This window comes from Theropithecus gelada, chromosome 20 (genome assembly GCF_003255815.1).
Source record: "Theropithecus gelada isolate Dixy chromosome 20, Tgel_1.0, whole genome shotgun sequence".
Taxonomy (NCBI): domain Eukaryota; kingdom Metazoa; phylum Chordata; class Mammalia; order Primates; family Cercopithecidae; genus Theropithecus; species Theropithecus gelada.
In genome coordinates, this window is record NC_037688.1 from 15378619 (window position 1) to 15391054 (window position 12436).

The 12436-nt window shown below is 47.4% G+C and overlaps 2 protein-coding genes across 5 annotated transcripts in view; both read left to right on the top strand.

Moving 5' to 3' along the window:
- Positions 1–3226, top strand: part of COQ9 (coenzyme Q9) — a 14643-nt gene extending 11417 nt beyond the window's left edge. For 2 of the 4 annotated variants that reach the window (XM_025370754.1, XM_025370753.1), the window contains exons 6-8: positions 175–279; positions 1499–1654; positions 1994–3226. In XM_025370754.1, coding sequence (XP_025226539.1) covers positions 175–279; positions 1499–1654; positions 1994–2191 — 459 coding nt within the window. In that variant the 3' untranslated portion in view covers positions 2192–3226. The remainder of the gene's footprint in view (positions 1–174; positions 280–1498; positions 1655–1993) is intronic. The other 2 variants (XM_025370756.1, XM_025370755.1) reach the window with 2 other exon arrangements.
- POLR2C (RNA polymerase II subunit C) overlaps positions 3010–12436 on the top strand; it is an 11807-nt gene continuing 2380 nt past the window's right edge. Inside the window, exons 1-6 of the mRNA XM_025370761.1 lie at positions 3010–3126; positions 4533–4778; positions 4988–5037; positions 7892–7960; positions 8107–8159; positions 11665–11793. Of these exons, the coding sequence (XP_025226546.1) occupies positions 4693–4778; positions 4988–5037; positions 7892–7960; positions 8107–8159; positions 11665–11793 (387 nt within the window). The 5' untranslated portion in view covers positions 3010–3126; positions 4533–4692. The remainder of the gene's footprint in view (positions 3127–4532; positions 4779–4987; positions 5038–7891; positions 7961–8106; positions 8160–11664; positions 11794–12436) is intronic.

Here is a 12436-nt window from a genome sequence, read left to right on the forward strand (position 1 = left end):
GTGGTCAGCATTGCTAGCTGCCCAGAACTCACACTGGTGGGTGAAGATGCTGGTCTCAGAGAACCAGAGCTGGGCAGGCTCCCTCATACTACCTCTCATTGGAGAGGTAGGTGCTGGTCAGCTATGCACCATTATCTGCGAGCAGAGCTTACTCCTCTGTCATTCTCTCCCCAGGCCCTCAGCGTCCTCATGCTCCCTCACAACATCCCGTCCAGCCTGAGCCTGCTCACCAGCATGGTGGATGACATGTGGCATTACGCTGGGGACCAGTCCACTGATGTGAGTGCTTTCTGCAGGCCCACAGGAGGCTGGGAAAGGCTTGTGTTAAGCATTGCCTCAAGAAGCTTGTGAAATTTCTTTGATCACAAGCCCCTGTAGGGGGGCTGTAGTGTCATTCCCATCTAAGGTATGAGGAAGGTCCTTCACGAAGCCAAAGTGGGATCTAGGTCATCTTCATTCAGGGACCAGCATTCTAGCCACAAACCAGTTATTATTTCTTCCAGCTTGTGGTGGTGATACCAGGTGTCAGAGAGCCTTTAGCATTGGCAAAGCTAATTGGGCTGCCATTTTATTATCATTTCTCTCTCTCCTAAGATGTAGATTCTGCAGCAAAATTCCTCTTTTGAAAAAAAGAAATGCCATGGAAACACCCATTGCTTTAAAAAGAAATTCCCTTCCCCAGCCCATCTTGACCTGCTTTGCTAAGAGATCAATAAGGCTCTTTAAACAGCACCAGGAAAGAATCTGACTTGTTAATGTTATCATATTTCTGGTAGGAAATTTTTAAAAATATACCTTCATAAAGGAAATTAAAATGTGATGATATTTTGTGGAATCCTGGATAAGGAGGCACAGAAATACTCCCACCATAGTTATAATGAAGTGTTTTAATAAACTTCTCCCATGTGGGAATATAATGCCGACAGAGATGGTAGGAAAATGAAATTAGAAAGCAAAGAAATTAAAGGAATAAAACACCAAGCAGCTGAGCTGGTCCTCTGAAGAGCAGTTTGCCAGAACAATCAGAAGTTGCTGAGGGACTTGAACTCTCAGCTTTGCCCAGGTATTGTAATCTGTCCATGAGCCTGTCTCAGCCCTCACTTTGTTGATGAACATACCAAGGTTTGGTCATAACTGACTGATTACAGCATCTTCTGGGACTCAGATGTCCTAAGATGTAGGCTTTCTACTGGCAGTTCCAAAATGGATTGGATGTAGCGAAATCATCTGGGATACTTATTAAGTATCCTGATTCCTGGCACTTAATTTAGATCCATTGACTCTGCTTTTAAGAGGTTGGGCCCAGGAGCTTGCATTTTTAATCAACCAGGTAATTCTGATGCTCAGTCAAGTTTGAGATGGTGGTGTTGTCCAGAGGGCCAGATGTATCTGTGAGAGAAAGAAGTAGTCAAGAGGGAACCAGGAGTTCCCATGGCCTTGGGTAGGAACTGCCTCAGACTTGCTCCAGCCCACAGCAGTAGCGTGGGTTTCTTTGCAGTTTAACTGGTACACCCGCCGAGCCATGCTGGCTGGCATCTACAATACGACAGAGCTGGTGATGATGCAGGACTCCTCTCCAGACTTTGAGGACACTTGGCGCTTCCTGGAAAACCGGATTAATGATGCAATGAACATGGGCCACACTGCCAAGCAGGTAGCTGGGGACTAGCCATTGGGGAACCCTCTTTAGAAGGCATACCTGTTCTCCTCAGGCTACAGCTGGTCACTTGACTGTGCTCTTGCTCCCTTTTGGCCTCAGCTGACAGTCCTGAGGGCCTTCCCAGGGAGCCTGGCTGGTTCTTCCTCAGGCCAGCCCTTTCCTAAGAGCCATACTTTGCCCATTTGTGATTGTGTTGTCCAAAGCTGTCCTTCCAGTAATGTGGCCTCCATGTCTCCACCTTTTGGGGCTTATAGGCCTCCTGATTTATCCTGCCTGTCTCAACTTTAAGTTTGTGTTGGTGGTCTAAGGGAACCTGACACTGACTCCTTCTAGGTAAAGTCCACAGGAGAGGCACTGGTGCAAGGACTTATGGGTGCAGCAGTGACGGTGAGTACTGCCCAGCACATCCCTGCCCCTCCTTTCTCCCACTCCAGCCCTGTGATATATGTGTTACTGACTTCACATCATTTTGTAGCCCTAACCTGGAAACCTAATAATCTAATAATAAGGCTGACAGTGGTTCAGCCCTAGTGTCTTGATTCCAAAAACCCCACTTCTTTATTTTTTTCCTCTTATCAGGAGATATCACTGACTCCTGGGACCCTGGTATATCGAGTCTCTGTATCATAGCTGCACCTGCCACCTTGCAAACCTGGATCTTGGTCAGGTGTGGTGGCTCATGCATATCATCTCAGTACTTTGGGAAGATCACTTGAGCCCAGGAGTTTGAGGCCAGTCTGGGCATCCTGGCAAAACCCTGCCTCTATGCAAAAAAAAAAAAGAAAGAAAGAAAAAGAAAAGCTACATCTTTTCTATTAGAGTTTATAGGCAGGGTAAGCCCTCACTATGCTTTTTGTTTCCATTCCCGTGTCAGCTCAAGAACTTGACAGGTCTAAACCAGCGTCGGTGAGAGGAAAGGGTGTAAGCTACAATGCCTAGAAGAGAATGAGTGGACAGATTGAGAGAGCTTTGAAAAGTATGAGGTGCCATCCGTGTAACCTGGTGTTCATGAGAATACACTAAAGGACTCCTGAGACACTACTACAGCCACCTGGAAACCACAAGGCATTTGATGCTACCGTTCTGGTCAGGGATTGGGCCGCTTCTTCAGTTCCTAATACCAGACCAAGCCTCCTGATGCCTTTCTGCACTGCAATTGTGTGATTGAAAAATGAGATGTTCATCCAAGCAGTCAAGCCACAGAAACCCAGCATGTCCCTGTCACGATCTCATGGGCACCTTGATCATGTCTTAACCTTCCATTAACCTTGGGGCTCCCAAGCCAGAGTCAAGGTGATGCATGCCTCATGCCACCTCAAGGTGACAGCTCATCCCCAGCACAGCACAGGCGTGTGCACACAGAGGTGTTCCTTGCACCCCCCTCCCTCTCAGGTGTCCTGAGATGCTACTCCTGGGAAACCCCTCAGAAAACTGCCTCACCTGAGACAAGTGCCTGCTGGACAGAGGTGTGATCCCAGGCCTGGTGTCATATGACACCAGCATGCATCGCAGGATTATTAGTGTATTTTGAGTCTAAAAATAATAAATATGTTTGAAGTAGTTTCCTATTGTGTAGTTAGTTTGCTTATCAACCATGATAGGTATCCAAGACCCCAGAGGGAGACAGAGGTGTTATGGAAGAGGCTTGAGGCTGGCAGCCAGGAGACCTGTGTTCTGGCGCTGCCACTGCCTAGTACATAGTAGTAATTATGGTACCTCTGCGTTTCTGGGCTCAAGTCTTCCCATCAGTAAAATAGGGGTAACAGAAGCCTTCCCACAGACCATTAGCTCTCTTGGCTGCCCTTGTCTGACGATTTCAGTGGTACATTCTTTAGCCCCAGTAATTTTCTCAGCCTGTACACTGGCTGGGTTCCCTTTGCATGTCTGGTTAGCTCTGTTTTCTGCTTTGCTCTCTTCTGCCTAAGTCAGCTAAATATTATTGGGGGAAGTCAGCAACTAATTGAATTTCAGATCTCTTGTGGGTCTTCCACTGGATGTTTTTTGTACCTCTCTTCATTCCTTGTATCTTTTGACATCCTGTGAAGTTTTTGCAGTAGCTGTTCCAGTTTTCATTGCATTCTCCTTTTTCCTTCATAGCATCCATCTCACACTCAGCAGACAACCATAATTCTTAATTTACAGAGATGACACAAGCTATCGAGCAGGGTTCCATCAGTGCCCACCCTCTGTCTCAGGAAGAGGTGTCAGTCTTTGCAAAGGCAAACTCTTTATCTGGTTACTCTTCTCCCACCTCTTAAATGTAGCTCCTGTCAAGTTCTATTTTAGAGCTTTTGTCTGTTGGAGCAGCTGCCACTTTGTTTGAGGCCCATTGAGAGTTTGAGACTCTCTCCAGTCTGTTTAGGGGACTTCAGTAGTTCTTGGTTGAGCATGCACCCCACATGGTACCCACTGCCAGGCACTGGGGATGCAGAGACAAAGAGCTCCCACTCACCCACTGCAGCTACACAGAGTGCAGAGGAAGCATTAGGTTAAAGAACATTGTATCTTTTCCTGAAGTTTTCAGAAGTGCATGGTCCATACTTGAGACTGCAAGGGAAAGGGTATTTACTTATAATTCAGGTATACTTTGCTAAAATATGCATTCATATTAAAATATACTTTTGTTTTTCTGTAGATGTACAAGTTCTTTTTAAGGGCTTCATGGTATTCTATGTGTGTATACTTCACCAGGTCTCTTATCAATGGACAGTACAAACAGTACTACCATGAATGTCCCTGCACTCGTATCTTTGTTTACAACTTCAAGTGTTTCTGCAGTATGAATTCTTAGAAATGTTACTGTTAAGTCAAGGACGTACGCGTGTTTTGCCAAAGTACCCTCCGAGATAGCTGAATCCGGTACATTTTAAAGCAGGAGGCGGTAGAAGACGCTCGGCGGTTCCGGCCTCCGAGCAGCAGGCGGCGCTGTGAGCAGTCTTTGCGGAGGCCACGCTGATTGACTTCCGGTGTCGGCGGTGGCGCAGGCGCAGTCACCGCGGAGCTGACGCGGAGGCTGGCGGCCACAGGGAGCGATGCCGTACGCCAACCAGCCCACCGTGCGGATCACTGAGCTCACTGACGAGAATGTGAAGTTCATCATCGAGAACACCGACCTGGCGTAAGGCTGCCGAGGGAAGAGGCTGGCGGCTCTGGGGCGCCGGGAGGCCCAAGCCGGTGCCCCGGGGGTAGGGAGCGGGGGTGGAGTGGGGGTGATGTCCTTCCAGAGCTGCCCTCCTGCGCCAGGGCTTTAGCTTTGGGAGCCTGCGGCGCGGACCCAGCCTGTCGAGGCTGCAGCGCCTTCACGCCTCTTGGCTTTTCGTCTTTCAGGGTGGCCAATTCGATTCGGAGGGTTTTCATCGCTGAGGTGCCCATAATAGGTAAGCGACCCCCCTTCCTCGTTCCCGGGCCCACGGGGTCCTGCCCCGCTCTCCACCCACACTCCCTGGGGCTCCTTCCAGTCCTTGGTTCGGGCTGAGGGTGGTAGTGCTGAGAAAAGTGCATTGCTGGAGACTTGACCATACCCTGTGCCCTTGGCCCAGTGGCCGCCTCCCTGGCACCCACGGACCACTTAGGTCCACCGTTGTCCTGCATATGCATTGCTGAGAAGCATGGGTTTAACAGTGTGCAGACTTGGGTTCAAACACTGTTCTCACTACTATTGTCACAAAAGTTTTTCAACTTTTATTTTGGATTCAGGGGGGTACATTGGTGCAGGGTTGTTGCCTGGGTATAGTGCGTGATGCTGAGGTTTGGGATATGAATGATCCTTTCACCCAGGTAGTGAGCGTAGTACCCAATAGGTAGTTTTTTACTCCTAGCCCCACTGCCTCCCTCCCTGCTCTAGTAGTCACCAGTGTGTCTATATTGTCATCTTTATGTCCATGCGTGCCCAGTTTTAACTCCCATGCGGTGTTTGGTTTTCTGTTCCTGTGTTAATTCTCTTAGGATAATGGCTTCCAGGCCGGGCTCACGCCTGTAATCCCAGCACTTTGGGAGGCCGAGGCTGAGGAACACCTGAGGCCAGGAGTTCGAGACCAGCCTGGCCAACATGGGAAACCTCGTCTCTACTAAAAATACAAAAATTAGCCAGGTGTGGTGGTGCACACCTGTAATCCCAGCTACTGGGGAGGCTGAGGCAGAGTTGATTGAACCCGGAAGGTGGAGGTTGCATTGAGCTGAGATCATGCCTCTTACGCTCTAGCGTGGGCAACAGAGTTGAGACTCCTTCTCAAACAAAAGAAAATAAAAAAGAGGATAGTGGCTTCCAGCCGCATCCATGTTGCTGCAGAGGACATGATTTCGTTCTTTTTTATGGCTGCATCAGTTACTATTTTTGAGAAACTTGGGCAAGTTATTAAACTTCTGCGTGCTGCAGTTTCCTCATCTGTAACATTCAGCCACTAATGATCTTTATCAGGGTAATGTTAAGGATTAAGTGAGGTAATCCATATAAGTGCTTTATGTTTAGTGAGTGCTCAGTGCTGGTAAATGGCTTTTTTATTAATCTATTCCTTCAGCAGCATTTATGGAGCATGTAAGTGGCAGGCATGGTGGTAAGCTCTGGGAATGCAAAGCTGTAGAGAACACGGTTTTTGCCCTCATGGAGTCCACAGTGAGGTTGCAGGGGGAGAGATGAATCCACAGACAACACTAAAGCAAGGTAGACTGATCAGTAGTTCAGGAGAAGCATAGCTATGGTGCAGTTGGCTCTTAGAGGAGGGAAGATCAATTTCTGATCTGGTTCCAGCCACTTTGCTCCAGGTGCTTAATGCATTGATTATACTTGTATGAAATACTTCAAGCATTTCCGAGAGTCAGGTCCAGAGAGTTTGGGTTAGGCAAAAGAAATATAAGTCATAGCTGTGGCATCAAATATTTAGACTTTTAAGGAAATAAGCAAGCCAAATGATTAGGCAAGAGAACATTGTAGTTTATCCACTACCACCCCCAGCCCCCCAGTCACTTCTTCAATTCAGCTTGGAGTGCTGGACCTCCCCCTGACTAATCACTTCATGTCTCTGGACCTCAGTTTCATCAAGAGGCAGGTGAGGGAGTTGTACTTCATGATGCAGCCCTGCCATTCTGAGTCTAAATGCCTCTTTCCCCACAAATTCAGTTCTACAAATAATGTTGAGCACCCAAGCTAGGAATACAAAGACATCCCAGCACCTGCCTGAAGGAATTTCTGAAGCTTGGGGTATAGACATAACATACCCAAATGTGACACAAGGCACACTATGACAAGTGTCTTCAGGGAAGTCTGAAGAGAGTTTTGTGAGAGAGGAGGTGAAAGAGAGGGCGTGCCACACCTGTAGCATAGAGGGCAGGCAAGGCTTAGTTTTTAGGAGGCACAGAGGATCTTAACCTGTACAGTGAGGAGGGGAAGGGTGTGCTGAAGGAAGGGGCCAGGGGATTAAAGAGGCAGAAAAGCTTGGGTCAGGGTTCTCTTAGTTGGCTTGGACTGGGGAAGCAATGGGAAGCATAGCAGGACAGAGTAGGTGGAGGCCTAGCATGTGGAGGTCCTCTTCCGACCTCTGTTCCTAGTGTCTGTGTCCCTCATTTGGCAGTTGGGCTCCAATGCCATTTGATTCCTGGATTTAGTTTGTTCCATGCAAATGTTTATGAATGAATAAATATGTGTTTAAGTCAAGCGTGTGTGATAGATAATACCGTCTTTACCCTCCTACCTGCTCATTGCTGCTAGGGATTGGGTTCTATATTTAGTATGCTTTGCGCGTTAAAGGAATTCAGTAAACGTCTGTTGGTTGAATGTTTAAAAAGTGCTAAGTTGGGCAGTCCAGTCATTATATCCTAAAATGAGGTATGGCCCATAAGTCTGTGTTACTTCTGTGAGGTTTTCCCTGACTTTGAAGTGCTCAAATAGTTCATGTTCTTGGATTTGGTGGTGGCACAGGTAGCAGATTTAAGTGCTTCTCATGGAAATACTCAGCTCAAATAAACATGTTTCCACTCCCATGATATTCTCTGAGTCAGTGTTTTCTGTGAAGCAGGGAGCCCCCTGCGTTAAATTCACCTGGGCAGGGAGGTGAGGTGTGCGGTGTGTGTGGGTCTTATTAAAATGCAAGTTCCTGGGCCCCACTCTAGTGCTGTGGAATCAGCCCAGCCTCTGCAGTTTAGTGTCAGGTGATTCTTAAATCTTGAGAACCACTGCATTAAGTCTCTAGGTAAATTTGATGGCTAAACTCCATGTCTGCTTCTTTCATTTTGTAGCCATTGACTGGGTTCAGATTGATGCCAATTCCTCAGTCCTTCATGATGAATTCATCGCTCACAGGCTTGGTGAGTACTCCTTTTATTCGAAGGGAGGGTACTGTGCCTAGTGTCAGGAGGGGGCTTCCTTCCAGCCTCACCCCCAGGAGGCTTCTGGGTTCTCATTTTGGCTCGGCTGTTTGGTTTTCTTTAAAGTGCTTTTCTGTTTTTTACAGGATTAATTCCCCTCATTAGTGATGACATTGTGGACAAGCTGCAGTACTCCCGGGTATGCTGTGTGATTGGGTGGAATGTGAGGTTTGGTGGGGAGGCCTTGGGTCTCAAAGGGATTTTTCCTGACATTTGGCATCCAGCTTGAGTAGTATTGTAGGTCTGGAACAACAATGTGGAGATGTTGTCTAGAGCCTGGGCAGGCCTTGATCCTTGGTTCTGATGGGGCTTCAGATTGATTAGCATGCAGAACATAAGGAAATGTTGTTAGCCAGCTCCACCAGATTGCCTGTTTACAGTGGAGGTTCTTCCTTCCAAAGCATCTCTTCCCAGTAGCAGGGGCCTTAGGATGCTACAGGAGTCAACAGAAGGTTGGGGTAGGCAAGGAGCAGAGGGAATGGGAGCTGTCTCGTAAGAGCAGCTTCTGGGGAACTAGTCCTGGTGTCTGCAGATTCATGCTGTCCCCTCACTCGCAAGTGATGCTGCTTAAACATGGCCACACTCTTACCCCCTTCCTCCTGGTCGTGTTTGCTCCCTGATGGCATGTTAACAGGCCTTCAGAGTTTGGAGAGAGTGGAATAGTAGTAGGTTACCTTCATCCTTTCACTAGGCTGCATTACATAGCAGCTTAAGACTACTCCCTCTTGATGGCTTTGGGTGATCCAGAATCAGTCCATTTTCTAATATTCTCAAGGGCCATGTCATTTTTGTGATGGCTAATTTGATACATCTTTTTTTTTTTTTTTTTTTTTTTTTTTTGAGACGGAGTCTTGCTCTGTCGCCCAGGCTGGAGTGCAGTGGCCGGATCTCAGCTCACTGCAAGCTCCGCCTCCCGGGTTCACGCCATTCTCCGGCCTCAGCCTCCCGAGTAGCTGGGACTACAGGCGCCCGCCACCTCGCCCGGCTAGTTTTTTTGTATTTCTTAATAGAGACGGGGTTTCACCGTGTTAGCCAGGATGGTCTCGATCTCCTGACCTCGTGATCCGCCCGTCTCAGCCTCCCAAAGTGCTGGGATTACAGGCTTGAGCCACCGCGCCCGGCCCGATACATCTTATAAATATGTATTTTTTTAAAAGAAATATTCGGCTGCATGCGGTGGCTCACGCCTGTAATCCCAGCACTGTGGGAGGCCAAGGCGGGTGGATCACAAGGTCAGGAGATCGAGACCATCCTGGCTAACACAGTGAAACCCCATCTCTACTAAAAATACAAAAAATTAGCCGAGTGTGGTGGCGCGTGCCTGTAGTCCCAGTTACTTGGGAAGCTGAGGCAGGAGAATGGCGTGAACCCAGGAGGCAGAGCTTGCAGTGAGGTGAGATCGCACCACTGCACTCCAGCCTGGGTGACAGAGCAAGACTCCGTCTCAAGAAAAAAAAAAAAAATTCAAGCATAGAAAAGCATGGAGCTAGTGTAATAAATACCCATGCTTCCACCTAATACTAAGCTGTCACATTTTAACATTTTGCCCTATTTGTTTCAGATCTCCAGATTTTTGTTTTTTAAGAAACAGAACATAGATATTGGTGGGGACAGTTGTACAACCAATTAAGAGCAATTTGGCGACATCTTACATAAAGAGATGCATGCTCTATCACTTAGCAGTTCCTTTCATTAAAATTTTTTCTAGTATTTATTGAACAAAGATGGCATGGTCTCTCTCTCTCTCTGGCTTTTTCTGAAAATCTGTAGAAAAGTTGAAAAACTAGAATAATAAATACCCTTTTACTTTTCACCTATAGTTACCAATTATTAATATTTTACATTTGCTTTATTTTTCATATGCATGTTGCTATTTTTGCTGAACTGTGTGAAAGTTGCAGACATCCTAACACTTCTAAATACTTCAGCATGCATTTCCTAATAAGAATAGTTTCCTACATAACCACACTTTTATTGTGCCTAAGAAGGTTAGCATTAATCTGTAATATCAATATTCAGATTTTCCTAGTTTTTCCCCAAATGTCCTTTATTGCTTTTCTGTTTGTTTGTGGGTCAGTCTTGATCCAGTCAAGATTCGTTTGGTCCTTATAGCACTTTAATCTCTTTTCATCTCAAACAGACTCCTCTCCTTTCAGTACATTTTTTTTTTTTTTTGAGATGGAGTCTCACTCTGTCGCCCAGGCTGGAGTGCAGTGGCGCTATCTCAGCTCACTGCAAGCTCCGCCTCCTGGGTTCACGCCATTCTCCTGCCTCAGCCTCCCGAGTAGCTGGGACTACAGGCGCCTGCCACCACGCCCGGCTAATTTTTTTGTATTTTTAGTAGAGATGGGGTTTCACTGTGTTAGCCCGGATGGTCTCGATCTCCTGTCCTTGTGATTCACCCGCCTCAGCCTCCCAAAGTGCTGGGATTACAGGTGTGAGCCACTGCGCCCGGCCTCAGTACATTTTTTTAGGTTGAATATCTTTTCATATTTTTATCTTCCATTACGTTTTGATTCTCCCATTTCATATTTCTTTTTCTATTTTTTCAGACAGGTCTCACTCTCTCACCCAGGCTGTAGTGCAGTGGCATGATCTCGGCTCACTGTGACCTCAGCCTCTGGGCTCAAATGATTCTCCTGCTTCAGCCTCCCAAGTAGCTGGAACTACAGGTGCTGTGCACCACCACACCCAAAAAATACAATTTTCTTGTATTTTTTGTAGAGACAGGGTCTTGCCATATTGTCCAGGCTAGTCTCGAACTCTTGGACTCAAGCGATCCTCCCACCTCAGCCTCCCAAAGTGCTGAGATTACAGGTGTGAGCCACTGTGCCCAGCCCCATTTCATATTTCTAAAAGTGATTCTGTCTCAAGGTTCTGGGTTACCTTCATACCTCACCTGTGTGTGACTGTAGAGGACCCAGGTGGGACCTCTAGCTGCTGCTTCTTCCTTATCATGCAAACATCAAAAGAATGTTGGGTTTTCCTCACTGGTGTGAGGGAGAGAACAACTTGCTTGATTGCATCCTAGTAACTGTCTTCTTGCCTGAAGTGGAACTGCAATTAATAGTCCCTAACTTGGGAATGAGTCAGTTGTTTTAAGAATGGCAAAATGTTAATAATTATGGAAGGTTGTTATATATGAAATTTTCCATAATAGAAAGGATTTTTTAGAAAAGGTGAGTAGTCTAGAACTTGAAAGGTACTTTTTTCTCTTCCTTGGTGGTTTTATTTTAAATGATGGTTACATTCCTAAGCTGGTCCTATTAGTTCTTGGGAAGCTGAACTATAGAGTGTGAAAGCATCCTCCTCTGCCTCATAGCCTTGGTTATCTGAGGAAGAGTAGTTCAAGGGCCAGAGGGAGATGTTAGCAGTGTGTCTCCAGAGGTGGCTTTGCAGCTGGTGGGAGTGGGAAGGAAATGTGGGTGCCAATGTATGTATAAGTTGTCTCTAAACTTGGGCAGTCCATGAGAATGGTATACCAGATTGTCACAGCCCACAAGAACCTGGAGACTGATGAACCCCTTTTTACAGGTGAAGAAACTTAAGGAACTGGGCATTAGATGCAGGGAACCAAGACAAGGAGCCAAGGCAGGAGTTGCCATCTCCCTGTAAACTCATTCCTGCTTCTCTTCCTACCTTAGGACTGCACATGTGAGGAGTTCTGCCCTGAGTGCTCAGTGGAGTTCACCCTCGACGTGCGGTGCAATGAAGACCAGACGCGACATGTCACCTCTCGAGACCTCATCTCCAACAGCCCCCGGGTCATTCCGGTCAGTGCAGGAGAGCAGCCTCTTTTCCCTGGGATCTTTTCTCTTCTTTTGCTGGCTCCAGGTGGGCTAGACTGGGGTTGATCCTTATCAAATGTTGGCATTCCCTGTTACCTTCTGCCTTAATCTGATCCCTAGAAGTGCTAATTCTGGATTCTTCTTGGGCATCGTTGCATGGTTAGCATCGTTGCTGCTGCACACCCTCTGTCACCCAGGGACCCTTTTTTTTTTTTTTTTTTTTTTTGAGACGGAGTCTCGCTCTGTCGCCCAGGCTGGAGTGCAGTGGCCGGATCTCAGCTCACTGCAAGCTCCACCTCCTGGGTTCACGCCATTCTCCTGCCTCAGCCTCCCGAGTAGCTGGGACTACAGGCGCCCGCCACCTCGCCGGGCTAAGTTTTTGTATTTTTTAGTAGAGACGGGGTTTCACCGTGTCAACCAGGATGGTCTCGATCTCCTGACCTCGTGATCCGCCCGTCTCGGCCTCCCAAAGTGCTGGGATTACAGGCTTGAGCCACCGCGCCCGGCCTACCCAGGGACCCTTTTAAAGGCCATGGAATTGTTCTGCCTGAGGCCATCACCACACCATGAAGTGGGGGTTGGAGTCCTGGGGGCATCTGTGCCACCACCTCGTCAGGTGCTCCTTCCC